The sequence below is a fragment of the Artemia sp. Qi Xiang Cuo genome, chromosome 21 (assembly GCF_049724085.1).
Source record: "Artemia sp. Qi Xiang Cuo chromosome 21, ASM4972408v1, whole genome shotgun sequence".
NCBI lineage: Eukaryota > Metazoa > Arthropoda > Branchiopoda > Anostraca > Artemiidae > Artemia > Artemia sp. Qi Xiang Cuo.
The window spans coordinates 4,154,182-4,173,394 of record NC_142814.1 but is presented as its reverse complement, the minus strand read 5'-3'; the positions used below and the strand labels follow the sequence as shown (position 1 = coordinate 4,173,394).

General features: G+C 32.7%; 2 protein-coding genes across 2 annotated transcripts in view; one reads left to right on the top strand and one right to left on the bottom strand.

The window, feature by feature from the left end:
• Positions 1–19,213, bottom strand: part of LOC148939167 (lachesin-like) — a 336,515-nt gene that overhangs the window by 169,880 nt on the left and 147,422 nt on the right. The gene's annotated exons all lie outside the window — the stretch shown is intronic.
• Positions 17,011–18,924, top strand: LOC148939169 (heat shock 70 kDa protein cognate 4-like). Its single transcript, XM_089107217.1, has one exon. The coding sequence runs from the start codon at positions 17,011–17,013 to the stop codon at positions 18,922–18,924; it is 1,914 nt and encodes a 637-aa protein (XP_088963343.1).

The window sequence follows — 19,213 nt, the reverse complement described above, 5'->3', positions numbered from 1 at the left end:
TGTCTTGTTGTGCTTTACCTTGTCACAGGTACATTCTCTTAATTTTTCAAAGTTCATTTTGGATTTTTTTCGTTGAAATGCAAGAGTTGGAATATTTCAGTAGTGTTTTGTTGTGCTTTACCTTGTCACAGTTACATTCTCTTGATTTTTCAAAGTTGATTTTGAATTTCTTTCGTGAAATGCAAGAGTTGGAATATTTCAGTGGTGTTTTGTTACGGTTTACCTTGTCACAGTTACATTCTCTTGATTTTTTCAAAGTTCATTTTTAATTTTTTTCGTGAAATGCAAGAATTGGAATATTTCAGTTGTGTTTTATCGTGGTTTACCTTTTCACAATTACATTCTCTTGATTTTTCAAAGTTCATTTTGAATTTCTTTCGTTGAAATGCAAGAGTTAGAATATTTCAGTAGTGTTTTGTCGTGGTTTACCTTGTCACAGTTAGATTCTCATGATTTTTTCAAAGTTCATTTTGAATTTCTTTCATTGAAATGCAAGAGTTGGATTATTTCAGTAGCGTTTTGTTGTGGTTTACCTTGTCACACTTACATTCTCTTGATTTTTCGAAGTTCATTTTGTATTTCTTTCGTTGAAATGCAAGAGTTGGAATATTTCAGTAGTGTTTTGATGTGCTTAACCTTGTCACAGTTACATTCTCTTGATTTTTCAAAGTTCATTTTTAATTTCTTTCGTGAAATGCACGAGTTGAAATATTTCAGTAGTGTTTTGTTATGTTTTACCTTGTCAAAGCTTCATTCTCTTGATTTTTTCAAAGTTTTTCAAAGTTCATTTTGAATTTCTTTCGTGAAATGCAAGAGTTGGAATATTTCAGTAGTTTTTTGTTATGGTTTACCTTGTCACAGTTAAATTCTCTTGATTTTTTCAAAGTTTTTCAAAGTTCATTTTTAATTTCTTTCGTGAAATTCAAGAGTTGGAATATTTCAGAAGTGTTTTTTTATGATTTACCTTGTCAAAGGTACATTCTCTTGATTTTTTCAAAGTTAATTTTTAATTTTTTTCGTTGAAATGCAAGACTTTGAATATTTCAGTAGTGTTTTTTCATGGTTTACCTTGCCACAATTATATTCTCTTGATTTTTCAAATTTCATTTTGAAATTCTTTCATTGAAATGCAAGAGTTGGAATATTTCAGTAGTGTTTTGTCGTGGTTTACCATTTCACAGTTACATTCTCTTGATTTTTCAAAGTTTATTTTGGATTTCTTTCGTTGAAATGAAAGAGTTGGAATATTTCAGTAGTTTTTTTTCTTTGTTTACCATCTCAATCTTACATTCTTATTGAATTTTTAAGTTCTTTTTGAATTTGTTGATTTGAAATGATTCTGTATAATTTTTTTAGTGTTGCAACTACGCTGTTTTCATTATTAAGGTTACTCCAGCATAATATTTTAATCTTAAATATAAAATTTCTTTGTTGAATTGCACGAGTTTGAAGATTGTAAAAGTGTCTTTTTGTGAACTAAATTGTCACAGTTACATTCTCTTGATTTATCAAAGTTCATCTTGAATTTCTTTCATTGAAATGCAAGAGTTGGAATATTTTAGTAGTGTCTTGTAATGATTTACCTTGTCACAATTAGATTCTCTTTTTTTTTAAAGTTCATTTTGGATTTGTTTCGTTGAAATACAAGAGATAGAATGTTTCAGTAGTGTTTTTGTCATGGTTTACCTTGTATAATAAAGAACGACCTCTGACCTATATTAATTTATATTAAAGCTACTATATTTAGCGAGGGGGCTTTACATAAAGGATCGACGCCAGTCAAATGTATGTAATGTAGTAGTTAGTAAAGGTTTTGATGAGACTTTAAATTGAAAAATGTAAAATTTTATGATAAAGAACTAACTCAAGACCACAGTAAAATTAGCGGTAGATGCAACCAAGTGAAAATGAACACGGCCAGTAGCTGCATGCTCGAAAGCATGTAGATACAGTTATATAAAATGTAGTAATTCCTTTAGTGTTTTCACAAAAAATCTAATTGGTAAATTGAAACTAGACTAATTCCTGAAAATTTTAAATAAAATGATTTTATTTCATGGATTGTTGAAGTTATTATGTAGACTGCAAAAGTAATTATGGTGTCTGAGCAGCATTTTTAATTTTTTAATTAAAACTAGAAACATACCTGATAATTTTAAAATCAGTTTTGATTTTTGATAGGTGTTTACTACTCGACACCTGTTATTTTATTTTGCTATTAAGATTGTTTGATTTGAACTGTAAGCTTTATTCAAATGAAAATAAAATGAATCTACCAATATGGGGCAGCTATACATTTATACAATATTATACAAATAAATCCCGAGAACTAAAACCGAAATATAACTTTCTTAACATGAATCAAGGGAGGGACGGAGAGGAATATGTGTGAATATCCTTTTGTATTCTTACCTCTGAATTGTGCCTTGTAGCACTTCACATTTTAAAAGTGGATGAGACATCAGAACGCTTCAAACCACTACGTAAATTTGTAAATGCTTTAGGAAAAATTTTTATTTCCCTAAATAGCTACTGTTTCCCTCGTTATTATTTGCAGAAGGCTTACAAGTCCTGGGGAGAGGTCAGGCAGGGGGGGGGGAAACCCTATCCAATGCCAAATAATTGCGACCTACCTGAAGATTCACCTGAATGGTATATCATTGAAATAAACAATGTCAATAATTTTATACCTGCTCTAGAACCCGATAGTTATCCACTTGAAAGCTTCGTTAAGAAGATACGTTTATTTGCACTCGACTGGTGTCTTTTTTTCTGTTATGTTAGGGAACAATTCAAACCAAGTGATCTAGCACTGATAGAGCTCAATAGAGCCATTGAGTATACAAAGGATGACTTCTATAAACCACTAAAAGATGGAATCTTCGATGCCGAAAACCTTGAAGAAGCGTATATGCAAATGGTTACATTAAAAGACGATCAGTGGAATAACATTTCATTATAAATGGGGAATATGTAAGCTTCAACGGATATCCGGGTTGCAGCGGTAGCTAGCAATTTAGTAAGAGACGATCACGCCCCATAGTAAAAACTAAAGTAACCCATAGCTCCTGAAAAAAGATTCAGGTCAAAACAAGAAGTATACTATTAGAGTCGCCTTGTCCAAAATCCGGGTTGCAGCGGTAGCTAGCAACCTAGTAAGAGACGATCACCTCCAATGTTAAGAAATATAAAACCCCCCAACTCCTAAAAAAAGAGTCAGATCAAAACAAAAAGTACACCATTAGAACCGCCTTGTCCGAATCCTCTATAAAGGAAACTTACCTCCCTTTGGCTTGAATAACAAAGAAAATATATTGGCTTGAAAATCAAGAAAATTGACTTTTACCACGTTATTCTCCACAAACGGGATATTTTTTTCTTTCCGCTTTTTCTTTCTGCTCAGCTAGCTGGGCACTGGAAAATCATAGAGAGCTGTATAATAGCTCATTTTAAAGGAAATTGCAACATCTAGTCACTTTTGTATTTAAAAATAAAATACTTTTTAAAGTAGAATCAATTTTGTCAAAAAAATTGCATTTTTGATGTATTTTCATACTGCAGTCTTTTCAAAGATATTTGAATTTTGAAGCAATAAAACAGTCCATGTAATGAACTCTATAGTAATAATAGCTACTTGTCTCAATAGTAACCGAAACTCCTGGAACCAAAATTTTCTTTTTTGGCTTAATCGCTAAAATTATTATGTAAACTGCAAAAATATTTATGATGCCTAATCAGTAATAGTAATTTTTTAATTTAAACAACAAAAATACATGAAAATTCTAAAATTAGTTTTGCTTTTTGTCTCCTGGAAGAAATTTTTTTTCATCTCAGTTCAAATTTATTATTGTATCCTGTAACCCGTAAAGTACATATCTCCATATTATTGTCTCATAATTGCAATTATTTTAGTTTTCAGTCCAGAATCACTAAACTTATTATTTAAACTGCAAAAATATTTATGGTGTCTAACCAATAATACTAATTTTGTAATTCAAACAAGATAAATACCTGAAAATTTTAAAATTAGTTTTGTTTTATGCTAGGTTTTAGATACTCGACACGGGATTTTGTGTGCTTAATAATTTTAAATCTTGAAAAAATATGGTCTCACGCGAGTGGAAAAAAAGAAAGAATAACCAAAAACAATATCAAAATAGAACAATCCAAATTTCTACTAATAGAAAACTTTACTACACAAAAAATAAAGCTAACATCCTGAAATATAAGAAAAGTTTATTTAAAAGAGATAAAAATGCCACCAAACGCAATAAAGCTCGAGCACGCGTAAGGATTGCTACTAAGATGTCTTGTGATCCAGGATTTAAGAAAATGAATTACATTAAAAGACGATCATTGGAATAACATACCACTGCATACATTGGACTTACTTACTCTTCTTTTGGACTTAGTACGTCTCTTACTATTTCAAAGAAGAAAAACCCGTAGGCTTTTTCCTGTTTGTAATGATATAGCATAAAAAGAAACCCAAGTTGTAACTAACGTCATCCTTGTTGTTATACCACTTAATCTATATAGGTTTTACAGTAAAGAACCATCTCTAGTCCATTGTAATCAAATAGTTCGTGGTAAAGATTTACAGTAAGGACCGAAGTTTATAATAAAGAACGACCTCTTGCCTATACTAAATTTTATACGCCACTTAATTATAGTATAGGTTAGTAATTCAACAGATAGCATGGCACTGGAACACCGTAGAAAGTTGTTCAATGGTTCATTTTAAAGGAAATTAATGGGGTTAAATTTTGCAGTAAAGAACGAACCTTAGCCCATAGTAGCAGAAAAAAGAATATCTAGGTTGCAGCGGTAGCTAGCAACCTATTAATCACATAATCCGGGTTGCAGTGGTAGCTAGCAGCCTAGTAAGAAACACCAAATTAAAAGATGATCATTAGAAGAACAAACCATTGCTTATATTGGACTTAGTTAGCTGCCTGATTTTTTGAGGTTCGTCTCTTACTATTCCAAAGAAGAAAAAGCCGTAGGCTTTTTCCTGTTTGTAATAATACATTAAAAGATAATCCGGGTTGCAGCGGTAGCTAGCAATCCGGGTTGCAGCGGTAGCTAGCAACCTAGTAAGAGACGATCACGTCCAATGTTAAGAAATATAAAAACCCATAGTTCCTAAAAAAGGAGTCAGATCCAAACAAAAAGTACACCATTAGAACCGCCTTGTCCGAAACCCCTGTATAGGAAACTTTCTGTCCCTTGGCTTGAACAGAAAGGGAAATATATTGGCTTGAAAATCAAGAAAAGTGGCAGCTACTACAAAATTCTTCCTAGACGGGATATTTTTTTCTTTTTTTCTTTTTTTCTTTGTTTCCAGAGATAGCTTGGCACTGGAACATCGTAGAGGGTTGTTCAATAGCTCATTTGAAAGGAAATTAATTGGGTTAAAAACCTATTGTAACTAAAATAAATTATTTCTAAAAGAGAATAAATTTTTCCAGAGAATATATATATATATATATATATATATATATATATATATATATATATATATATATATATATATATATAGCCCTACTTGCCTTTGTACTTATTGTTCATGCACTAATATGGTTCCAGGGAGACTTGAAGTCATACTTATTGGATCAGCAGAAAATTGGTTATATTCCGACTGTGAGTGCTCTGATGAAAATGTCACTTGATGTTTCAAACGGGATATATGCTGTTCATAATAAAGGAATGATTCATCCAGATTTTGCTGCTAACCTAACCTAACCTAACCTGACTCTTACATTCCCTCACCTCTTGCAATTTGAGAACATATTGGACCGGTTTGAAAAAAGTTTCTTTTACCTGTTATTAATCCCAATAATCATATATATATATATATATATATATATATATATATATATATATATATATATATATATATATATATATATATATATATATATATATATATATATATATATATATATATATATATATATATATATATATATATATATATATATATATATATATATATATATATATATATATATATATATATATATATATATATATATATATATATATATATATATATATATATATATATATATTATAATAAAGAACGACCTCTTGCCTATACTAAATTATATAGGCCACTTAACTATAGTATAGGTTAGTAAATTTACATTAAAAGACGATCACTGAAATAACAAACCATTCCATACATTGGACTTTGTTAGCTACTAATTGATTGTTTGAGTTTCATCTCTTACTATTTAAAAGAAGAAAAAGCCGTAGGCTTTTTCCTGTTTGTATTTATAGTTAAAAAACGTTCAGTAAAGAACGATCTCTCGCCTATAGTAACTGATATACGGTGGTTCCAGGGGTATCTAAAAGTTATCCAGATTGTTGCGGTATCTGAGTTGCAGAGGCAGCTGCAACCCAAAATCTCTTTGCTTAACAACAAAGAAAATATGTCTGCTTGTTATTAAAACAAAAACCTAACAAAAAATTAAAATAATTTTAAAATTTTCAGGAATCCGGGTTGCAGCGGTAGCTAGCAACCTAGTAAGAGACGATCACGTCCAATGTTAAGAAATATAAAAACCCATAGTTCTTAAAAAAAGAGTCAGATCAAAACAAAAAGTACACCATTAGAACCGCCTTGTCCGAAACCCCTGTATAGTAAACTTTCTGTCCCTTGCTTGAACAGAAAGGGAAATATATTGGCTTGAAAATCAAGAAAAGTGGCAGCTATTACAACATTCTTCCTAAACGGGATATTTTTTTCTTTTTTTCTTTTTTTCTTTGTTTCCAGAGATAGCTTGGCACTGGAACATCGTAGAGGGTTGTTCAATAGCTCATTTTAAAGGAAATTAATTGGGTTAAAAACCTTTTGTAACTAAAATAAATTATTTCTAAAAGAGAATAAATTTTTTATAATAAAGATCGAACTCTTCCCTATACTAACTTGCATACGCAACTTCACTATAGTTAAGATTACAGTATTTATATTATACATCATTATAAATTATAAAAGGTTCAAATGTTCGAAGATTATAGAGTTTTCCCACACCGGGAATCGAACCCGAGCCTGTTAAGTGAAAGTTAACTATCCTAGCCACTAGACCATATGGAACCATAAAGAAGTATGATTTAAGAGCCATATGCATATTATTATTTCACCATACCAATTATAATAAGGCCAAAACAAAATCGTCGACTTGCAACCTTACTTTTGACATATTAGTTAAATCTTCATCAGGCTTAAAAATGTTTTGCTAGTTTTACATGAAAGAACGAACCTTAGCCCATAGTAGCAGAAATAAGAATATCTAGGTTGCAGCGGTAGCTAGCAACCTATTACATAATCCGGGTTTAAGTAGTAGCTAGCAACCTAGTAAGAAACGCCAAATTAAAAGATGATCATTAGAAGAACAAACAATTTCTTATATTGGACTTAGTTAGCTGCCTGATTCCTTGAGGTTCGTCTCTTACTATTCCAAAGAAGAAAAAGCCGTAGGCTTTTTCCTGTTTGTAATAATACATTAAAAGATAACCATATGAGCTGTAATAAGTGAAAGCAATATTTATATTTATCCGGGTTGCAGCGGTAGCTAGCAACCTAGTAAGAGACGATCACGTCCAATGTTTTTACAATAAAGAACGACACCTAGCCCATGTTAGCTGTAACATAAATAGGGGTTGTTTAATTTATAATAAAGAACGACCTTTTGACTATACTAAATTTTATGCGCTACTTAATTATAGTATAAGTTAGTAATTCAACAGATAGCTTGGCACTGGAACATCGTAGAGTTCAATGGCTCATTTTAAAACAATTAATGGTGTTAAAAACCTCTTGTAATTAATACAAATTATTTTTATTACATTAAGAAATTTTAATTATGTTCCTTAAGAAATCATCCTAAGTACAGCAAGGTGCAATAAAGAACAAAGTCTAACCTATAGTAACGTAAAGGTATGTATGGGAGTTACAGTAAATCCGGGTTGCAGCGGTAGATAGCAACTTAGTAAGAGATGATCACATCCAATGTTAAGAAATATAATAACCCATAACTCCTGAAAAAAGTCAGATCAAAACAGAAAGTACACCATTAGAATTCTGCCTAATTATAATAAAGAACGACCTTTTGCCTATACTAAATTTAATACACCACTTAATTATAGTATAGGTCAGTAATCCAGGTTGCAGTGGTAGCTAGCAACCTAGTAAGAGACGATCATTATAATAAGGAACGAACTGAACCAATAGTAACTTAAGTGTTAAATCAAACAGTTCGTGGTCATAATAAAGAGTTGTGTAATGCTTATTTTAAAGGAAACTGCGGTATATAAAAACATTTTGTAATTAACAAAATTAATTATTATTATATAACAAATTGTTACGATATGGTAAAAAACTAATTAAAATAAAGAACGACATCCGGGTTGCAGCGGTAGCTAGCAACTTAGTAAGAGACGATCACGTCCAATGTTAAGAAATATAAAAACCCATAGTTCTTAAAAAAAGAGTCAGATCAAAACAAAAAGTACACCATTAGAACCGCCTTGTCCAAAACCCCTGCATAGTAAAATTTCTGTCCCTGGACTTGAACAGCAAGGGAAATATATTGGCTTGAAAATCAAGAAACGGGGTAGCTACTACAACATTCTGCCTAACCGGTATATTTTTTTATTTTTTTTTTCTTTTTTTTTTCTTTTTTATTTTCCGCAGATATCTTTGCACTGGAACATCGTAAAGGATTTTTAAATATCGCATTTTAAATGAAATTAATTTGGTTAAAAATCTATATTAACTAAAATAAATTATTTCTAAAAGAGAATAAATTTTTCCACCAAAAACTGCATTTTTGATGTCTTTTCACACTGCAGTCTTTCAAACATAATCGTATACCAGCGGTAAGAATTGAACCCACGCCTCTGAAGAGACTGGTGGCTAACACCAGTGCCTTGGACCACTCGGCCAGGCTGCCTCTCATAAATAAATATATATGTGAATTTGGGTTGCAGCAGTAGCTAGCAACCTAGTAATAGACGATCAGTCCAATGCTAAGAAATATAAAAACCCAAAACTCCTAAAAATAGAGTCAGATCAAAACAAAAGTACATCATTAGAAATACCTTGTCTGAAACCCTACTAGATAAATAATGAACGTCATCATAGTTTTATATTAGAGCTATGACGTGAATAGATTATAATAAAGAACGACCTCTTGCCTATACTAAATTTTTTAGGCCACTTAACTATAGTATAGGCTAGTGCAGTTATATTTAAGGTCAATATATTAAAATTTTCCACTTAAAGACGGTCATTGGAATAAAAACCCAATACATACATTTGATTTAGTTAGCTACTTGATTGTTTGAGACTAGTCTCTTACTATTTCAAAGAAGAAAAAGCCGTAGGCTTTTTCCTGTTTGTAATCAATTAGAAAGAGTTCTACCTTTAAAATGAGTTACGTAGTGCTTTGAGTCGCTTGAAAACTTTTAAGTGAGAAATCCGGGTTGCAGCGGTAGCTAGCAACCTAGTAAGAGACGATTTCAGTAAAGAACGATTATCATAAATGGTGTCACTCAAGAAGATCTCGTGTAGTAGTCATTAATAAAAGTTTTGTTTAGACTGAATAGTACATAAAGCCTCGATCATCGGATAAAGCTGAAACCTAGTAAAGGACAATCCATGCCACATAGTAATAAAAAGTGAAGATAATACAAGCATCTTGTATCTGGAATAGAAAACCATTTCATACATTCGACTTAGTTGGTTACTTTATTGTTTGAGGTTCATCTCTTACTACTTAAAAGAAGAAAAAGCCGTAGGCTTTTTCCTGTTTGTAATCATATGGCATAAAACCAACCCCAGTTACTAGTCATATGGCAAAGACCAAGTTTTACTATATTTACAATAAAGAACGACACCTAGCCCATGTTAGCTGTAACATAAATTATAATAAAGAACGATCTCTATCCTTTACTAAATTTTATAGGCCACTTAACTATAGTTATCCGGGTTGCAGCCGTAGCTTGCAACCTAGTAAGAGACGATCACGTTCAATGTTAAGAAATATAAAAACCCCTAACTCCTAAAAAGGGGCAGATCAAAACAAAGAGTACACCATTAGAACCGCTTTGTCCGAAACCCCTATAAAGGAAACTTACAGCCCTTTGGCTTGAATAACAAAGAAAATATATTGGCTTGAAAATCAAGAAAATTGACTTTAACCACGTTATTCTCCACAAACGGGATATTTTTTTCTTTCTTTTTCTTCTTCTTCTTCTTTTCCATAGATAGCTTGGCACTGGAACATCCTAGAGAGCTGTTCAATGGCTTATTTTAAAGGAAATTAATTGGGTTAAAAACTTTTTGTAACTAAAACAAATTATTTTTAAAACAGGATAAATTTTTCCACTAAAAGCTGTATTTTTGATGTCTTTTCGTACTACTGTCTTTTCGAAGATATTTGATTTTTGAAGCAATCAAACAGTTCATGGTAAATTTGTATTTAAATTTTACATTCCATAGATAGCTTGGCACTGAAACATCCGGGTTGCAGCGGTAGCTAGCAACCTAGTAAGAGACGATCACCTCCATTATAATAAAGAACGACCTCTTGCCATAACTAAATTTTATACGCCACTTAATTATAATATAGGTTAATAATTCAACAGATAGCTTGGGACTGGAACATCGTAGAGAGTTATTCAATGGCTCATTTTAAATGAAATTAATAGGGTTAAAAACGTTTTGTAATTAAAACAAATCATTTTTATTACATTAAGAAATTTTAATTATATTTCTTAAGAAATTATCATAAGTAAAAATTTTCCATACGGAAATTGAACTCAAGCCTACTGGGTGAGAGCTATCCCAACCTTTAGAGAATATAGAATATATTAAAATCCGGGTTGCAGCGGTAGCTAGCAACCTAGTAAGAGACGATCACGTTCAATGTTAAGAAATATAAAAACCCATATAGTCCTAAAAAAGGAGTCAGATCAAAACAAAAAGTACACCATTAGAACCGCCTTGTACGATACCCCTTGAAAGGAAACTTACCGCCGTTTGGCTTGAACATCAAGGGAAATATATTGGCTTGAAAATCAAGAAAAATAGCAGCTACTACAACATTCTGCCTAAACGGGATATTTTTTCTTTTTTTCTTTCTTTTCCAGAGATAGCTTTGCACTGGAACATCGTAGATAGTTGTTCAATGGCTCATTTTAAAGGAAATTAATTGGGTTAAAAATCTATAGTAACTAAAATAAATTTTTACAATAAGGAACGAACTGTAACCCATAGTAACTGAAGTATGATCCGGGTTGCAGCGGTAGCTAGCAACCTAGTAAGAGACGATCACGTCCAATGTTAAGAAATATAAAATCCCATAGCTCCTAAAAAAGGAGTCAGATCAAAACAAAAAGTACACCATTAGAACTGCCTTGTCCGAAACCCCTGTATAGGAAACTCTCTTTCATTTGGCTTGAACAGAAAGGGAAATATATTGGCTTGAAAAATAAGAAAATTCAATTTAACCACGTTATTCTCCACAAACGGGATATTTTTTTCTTTCCGTTTTTTTTTCCTCCTCAGCTAGCTTGGCACTGGAAAATCATAGAGAGCTGTACAATAGCTCATTTTATAGGAAATTGCTACATCTAGTCACTTTTGTAATTAAAAATAAAATACTTTTTAAATTAGAATCAATTTTGTCCAAAAAATTGCATTTTTGTTGTTTTTTCATGCTGCAGTATTTTCAAAGATATTTGAATTTTGAAGCAATCAAACAGTTCATGGTAATGAACTCTAGTAATAATAGCTACTTGTCTCAATAGTAACCAAGACTCTAAAGAACGAAATTTTGATACCAATATTTCTATAAAGCTGACAAAAAAGTTTTAATTCACAATGAATTTGCTGTAACAACACCGATACTAATCAATAGCAGGCAATTTTAGAAACTTTATATGAAAGTTCTGGACCTATTTCAAAGAAATAATATAAGACACTGAAATTTTCATTTAGACTTTTTAATTTTGAATCAATTTTTTTACGAGAATACTCGCAGGAAAAAAACTTACTTTTAGTAAAGCTTTAATCTTGATTTAGTCTTTTTTTACCTGAAAAGTGATAAAAATTGCTGGACCTATTTCAAAGAAATAATATAAGACACTGAAATTTTCATTTAGACTTTTTAATTTTGAATCAATTTTTTTACGAGAATACTCGCAGGAAAAAAACTTACTTTTAGTAAAGCTTTAATCTTGATTTAGTCTTTTTTTACCTGAAAATTGATAAAAATTGCTTGCATTTAGGAGAATTACTATATGAATAAAATTTTTGGTAACAAAATATAAGGACGATTTCAAACAAAATTTTTAGGGACTAGCGATAGTTATTCTCCATTTAGTGCCAACATAGTAAGTAGTCAAACATTAGGTACATTTACACATATTCATATAATTCATGTAGAAAGAAATTGAATACATCACTTGATGCCTTTTTATGCTCTTTCTAAGTTGAATAGTCGCTTCTGAAAACAATTCCGTTTTGAGCCTTTAAAGCGGCTCAAAATAGCCTATAATAACCAAAAGTTTAAAGAAAAAAAATTCAAAGAAACTGTCTAGTGAGAAACAATTGCCACTGGTCGCTGATTCAGGAATGGTAATTTCAAATTTCCCTAGTCTTATTAGTAAAATGCTATTTTGAAAACAACTTTGTAAAAAAAAAAAATTAATAGCCTGAAACCCCTCCGAAAAGACGTCACAGCAAAACAAAAGTGCATCATTGGAGCCATCCTTGTTGAAAACTCTAAATAGGAAACTTACAGCCTCAATCTTGAACAACAAGGAAAATGAAATTTTTGCATAGGTCGCACTGATGCTTCCTCTTTTGTTTTTCTAATAAGGGTACTGTAATATCATAAAAGTAGTTGTAAATCTTTGAATCATTTTTTGGTCTCCAATTACCTTCAAATGGCTCACAGATCATTTAATTACCCTTAGTCTATGCGTGTCTATCTTAGTTCTAACCTAGGATGGATGATAGACCATCATCAACAAGTGAAATTAATCATTTTCATGCAACTTGGAAAAAGTTATGCCAGCTTTACCTCTCAAACAGACTATCTGTTTTGGCTTTTCTCTAATTAGCCATGGCTTGGCTCTCAAGTCTTTCATCATTTTCAGTCCGTTGATTTCCGGGTTGCAGCGGTAGCTAGCAACCTAGTAAGAGACGATCCCGTCTAATGTTAAGAATATAAAAACCCATAGTTCCTAACAAAGGAGTCAGATCAAAACAAAAAGTACAGCATCAGAACCACCTTGTCGAAAATCCCTGTATAGGAAACTTTTTGTCCCTTGGCTTGAACATCAAGGAAAATATATTGGCTTGAAAATCAAGAAAAGTGGCAGCTACTACAACATTCTGCATAAACGAGATATTTTTTTCTTTTTTCTTTTTTCTTTTCCACAGATAGCTTGGCACTGGAACACCGTAGAGAGTTGTTCAATAGCTCATTTTAAAGGAAATTAATTGGGTTAAAAATCTGTAGTAACAAAATAAATTACTTCTAAAAGAGAATAAATTTTTCCACCAAAAACTGCATTTTTGATGACTTTTCACACTGCAGTCTTTCAAACATAATCGTAACCAGCGGTAAGATTTGGACCCACGCCTCCGAAGAGACTGGTGGCTAACACCAGTGTCTTGGAGCACTCGGCCAGGCTGCCTCTTATAATTTGGGTTGCAGCAGTTACAGTAAAGAACGATCTCTCTCCCATACTAACTGATATATGGTGGTTCCATGTGTAGTTACATCCGGAAAGCAGAGGTAGCTAGCAACCTAGTAAGAGACGATCACGTCCAATGTTAAGAAATAAAAAAACCCATAGCTCCTAAAAAAGGAGTCAGATCAAAACAAAAAGTACACCATTAGAACCGCCTTGTCCGAAAACTCTGTATAGGAAACTTTCCTTCCCTTGGCTTGAACAGCAAGGGAAATATATTGGTTTAAAAATCAAGAAAAGTGGCAGCTACTACAACATTCTGCCTAAACGGGATATTTTTACTTTCTTTCTTTTGTTCCAGAGATAGCTTGGCACTGGAACATCGTAGAAAGTTGTTCAATGGCTCATTTTAAAGGATTACATAAAGGATCGATGTGGTTCATTATAAATTATAAAAGGTTTAGAGCTTCTAATGTTCGAAGATTATAGAGTTAAAAATTTTCCAATACCGGGAATCCAATTTACAGTAAAGAACGATCGCTCATGCATAGTAACTGATATATGGTGGTTCCAAGGGTAGTTACTTGTGGTTCGTCTCTTACTATTTCAAAGAAGAAAAAGCCGTAGGCTTTTTCCTGTTTGTAATGAATTAGCATAAAACAAATTCCAGGTTGTAACTGACATCATCCTGGTTGTTATAGTAAAGAACGAGCTCTTGCCCTTAGTTACCAACTATGTCATGTCAAATTAGCTAATTAATTTCATCTAATTTTGTTCAAATCTAGTAAGAGACAATCAAGTCCAATGTTAAGAAATATAATAACCAATAACTCCTAAAAATAGACTCAGATCAAAACAAAAAAGTAAACCATTAGAACCACTTTGTCCGAAACCCTTATATAGGAAACTTTCTGTTCCTTGGCTTGAACAGCAAGGGAAATATTGGCTTGAAAATCAAGAAAAGTGGCAGCTACTACAGCACTCTGCCTAAACGGCATCTTTTTTTCCCTTTTTTTCTTTTTTTTCCACAGATAGCTTGGCAATGGAGCATCGCAGAGTTGTTCAATGGCTCATTTTAAAGGAAATTAATGGGTTAAAATCCTTTTGTAATTAAAACAAATTATTTCAAAAATAGAATTAATTTTTTTACAAAAAACTGCATATTTCATGTAAAAAATCGAGCAATAACGTCATAATCGTAGGTTGTAGCCAGGTCGTCTCTTAATATTTCAATTAAGAAAAAGCCATAGGCTTTTTCCTGTTTGTAATTTCACAACAAACAAAGAACATTTATATTAGAGAACAGCCAGCTTAAGTTCATCACATTTTATGTCTTTCTGTTAATTAATAAGAGATGACTTTGTAATACAACGCAATTTCTGACAAAATCCTGCATCTTCATTTGCAAGGTGGTAACACACCTATCTTTTGACAAGGGAATTATATCACATAACATGAATATAATATCATATAACCTGAGAATATAATATCACATAACATGATATCATAAAGATTATATAAGACATACATCCTTTGAAATTTGCCCTGCTTGGCAACATGGGACCGGGTTCAATTCCCACCGCAGCAATGTTGAGTGACAAGCTTGCTACTTGTCCCTGTAAAAAAGATTATCCTGTGGGTTGCAGCGGTAGCTAGCAACCTAGTAAGAAACGATCACGTCCAATGTTAAGAAATACAATAACCCGTAACTTCTAAAAATAGATCAGAATAAAAAGTACACGATTAAAAGCACGTTGTCTGAAACCCTATATAGGAAACTTTCTGTCCCTTGGCTTGAACAACATGGGAAATATATGGGCTTGAAAATCAAGAAAAGTGGCAGCTACTACAGCATTCTGCCTAAACAGCCTCCTTTTTCTTTATTTTCTTCCACAGATAGCTTGGCACTGGAACATCGCAGAGAGTTGTTCAATGACTCTTTTTAAATGAAATTAATGGGGTTGAAAACCTTTTGTAATTAAACCCAATAGTTTTTAAAATATAATTAATTTTTCTAAGAAAAACTGCACATTTCATATTAAAGATTGATCAATGACGTCATAAGCATAGGTTGTAGCCAGGTCGTCTCTTGCTATTCCAATTAAGAAAAAACTATAGGCTTTTTCTGTTTGTAATTTCATATCAAATATTTTCAGAAATTACATTATTAGAAGAACAAACCATTGCATACATTGGACTTAGCTGTAGTAATAAAGGGAAATGCGTGTCTTACTCGTGCTAAAGACTACATCTTAAAAACACAGACAGTGTAAATAAAAGGTTACATAAAGGACCGATATAGTTCATCATAAATGGTATTTGTCAATTAGGTTTTTTTTTATAATTATCCATTATTATGTAAAATGCAGTAATTTTTGGGGGGGTTTTACATAAAGGATTTAATAAGAATCAATGAGTCTTATTAATAACAATGGTCTTTAAATTAATTATATAAAATGCACCATTGACAAGGCACATCGTACCTTTTTCGCGTTGGAAACAACATCTTAGCTTCAAACGGGTAAACTAAGCAGACGAAATTGTCACCAGTGCAGCACAAAGTACAATAAAACATAGTTGAAGAGTTTGCTCCGAGGTTCGTATGTTTATATATATTCGCAATGGTAGATTAATATACACTGTAAACCCCAAATTCTTAAGACAGTTTGACATAGCTGTACTATTCTGAAGTGCAGCGGCGATAAATCCGACTAAAGATGTTTTGGAGTAACAGATCTAGTGGAGTCATCAGGTAGAAAGCAAACTATTTGTAAAGCTTCTGCATACAACATAAAATTGCACTAAAATACCGTCATAACAAAACACATAACTAAAGTCATCATGTAATTAAATTGTATTTTTACTTTTTCGATTGTTGAATAGAACTTTGCAAGTTGTTTTGCCATCTCAAAGGCAAACTATAGCATTCGAATCTAAAAAGGAACTACAAATTGATAATAAGATCTCTAGAGACGCGATTAGATCATTTAAAATAGCTATGGATCATAGACAGTGAACATCGTGAAACATTAAATATTCAAAAGAGTTGGTATCGTAAGGCAATATGATGTCATCGAATAAATTCTCGGTTTTGAAGTTTTTTCCGGATTGGATATTTACCCCTATTAGCTACTACTGAAATTTTAAATGCATAAAAATTTTCACTTCATTAAGATTTATTTTTATGTAATTCTTAATACTATTATAAGAATTAAAAGATGTAATTTATCATGTAAGTTTGTCCTACAAAACTGGGTTCATTTGCTATTTAAAACAATTTCAAAAGAAATATTAGAAATGACTACAAGACCTGCAATTGGTATTGATTTAGGAACTACTTACTCCTGCGTCGGTGTCTTTCAACATGGTAAATTTGAAATCATTGCCAATGATCAAGGTAATCGAACAACACCATCTTATGTGTCATTTACAGATACTGAACGTCTTATTGGAGATGCTGCTAAAAATCAAGGAACCATGAACCCTTTAAACACAGTCTTTGATGCCAAAAGATTAATCGGTAGAAAATTTGAAGATTCTTCAGTTCAATCAGATATGAAACATTGGCCTTTCAGGGTAGTCAATAAAGATGGCAAGCCGAGAATTCAAGTTGAATTCCAAGGCAAGGCAGAAACATTCATGCCCGAGCAGATCTCTTCAATGATTCTTAGTAAGATGAAGGAAATCGCCGAGGCTTATATTGGAGAACCAGTGAGTGACGCTGTTGTCACTGTACCTGCCTATTTTAACGATGCCCAAAGACAAGCTACTAAGGATGCTGGTGTCATCGCAAACTTGAATATTCTTCGCATCATTAATGAGCCGACCGCCGCTGCAATTGCCGACGGCCTAGATAAGAAAAACGATTCTGAAAAAAATGTGCTCTTTTTTGATCTTGGTGGTGGTACTTTTGACGTGAGCATTCTTGTGATCGATGATGGAATATTTGAAGTAAAATCAACGGCAGGGGATACACATTTGGGTGGAGAAGATTTTGATAACAGACTAGTGAGCCACTTCGTCAAAGAGTTTATAAGAAAGTATAAAGTGGATCTTTCAACTAATGCAAGAGCACTTAAAAGACTTAGGACCACATGTGAAAAAGCGAAAAGAACCTTGTCAGCCTCTGCCAAAGCTAAAATTGAAATAGACTCTCTGCATGAAGGCATTGATTTTTATACCTCCATTACACGTGCTCGATTTGAAGAACTCTGTGCTGATTTGTTTAGAAGGACAATGGAGCCAGTTGAAAAATCTCTCAGGGATGCTAAACTAGACAAAGGAAGCATCCATGAAATTGTTCTTGTTGGAGGCTCAACTCGTATTCCACGTGTGCAAAAACTTCTAGAAGACTTTTTTAACGGAAAACAACTCAATAAGTCAATCAATCCTGATGAAGCAGTAGCCTACGGTGCTGCTGTTCAGGCTGCCATTCTTAATGGTGACAAGTCCAAAGTAATTCAGGATCTCCTTTTGTTGGACGTTGCACCTCTTTCTCTTGGTATTGAAACAGCTGGAGGAGTTATGACTTCATTGATAAAAAGGAATACAGCCATTCCTACGAAGCAAACTCAGATTTTTACTACTTATTCGGACAATCAGCCTGGAGTTTTGATTAAGGTTTATGAAGGAGAACGAGCCATGACAAAAGATAATAATCTTCTCGGAGAATTTGAGCTCTCTGGAATTCCACCAGCCCCTCGAAGTGTACCTCAGATCGAAGTGTCATTCGATATTGATGCTAACGGAATTTTAAATGTTGCCGCTGTTGAAAAATCCATGGGTAAATCAAGTAAGATCACGATCACTAATGACAAAGATCGTTTATCTAGGGATGAAATTGAGCGAATGGTCAATGATGCTGAGCGTTATCGTGCCGATGATGAGAAACAAAGGGATAAAATCTCTGCTAAGAATTCCCTTGAATCCTATTGTTTCAATTTAAAACAGATTATAGAAGGTGAAGATTTAAAAAACAAGATTAGTGAAGATGACCGAAACACAGTCATAAGTACCTGTAATGAGACTATTAAATGGCTGGATGACAATCAGTTGGCTGAGAAAGAAGAATATGAAGACAAGCAAAAAGGAACTGAAAATATATGCCAGCCTATAATAACAAAACTTTATCAAGGGGTTGAAAGTACGTCTGGAGAAATGCCTGACCGACCTCAAGAATCTGGTGGACCAACTATAGAAGAAATAGATTAAACCTCCCCCCAGAAAATTTCATCTTTGCTGAAAAATTCCCATTGTAAAATTCTCCATAGCCAGAGCATAGTGGGAGATTTTGTTTTAATTATCCTGCAAATTTCTGCGAGCAACTTCGAATCGCAAAAATAAGATAAAGTTGGCGGCTTTTGGGACATCCTAAATATTCTTTTTCGCATTCCTTTGTGGGTTGTCTTGCAGAATAAGCCGATTTGGTAGGCGGATGACTAAAAAAACTGCTGAAACTCAACAAAAACAATTTAAAGGAATTGGATCAAGTTTTGGCATA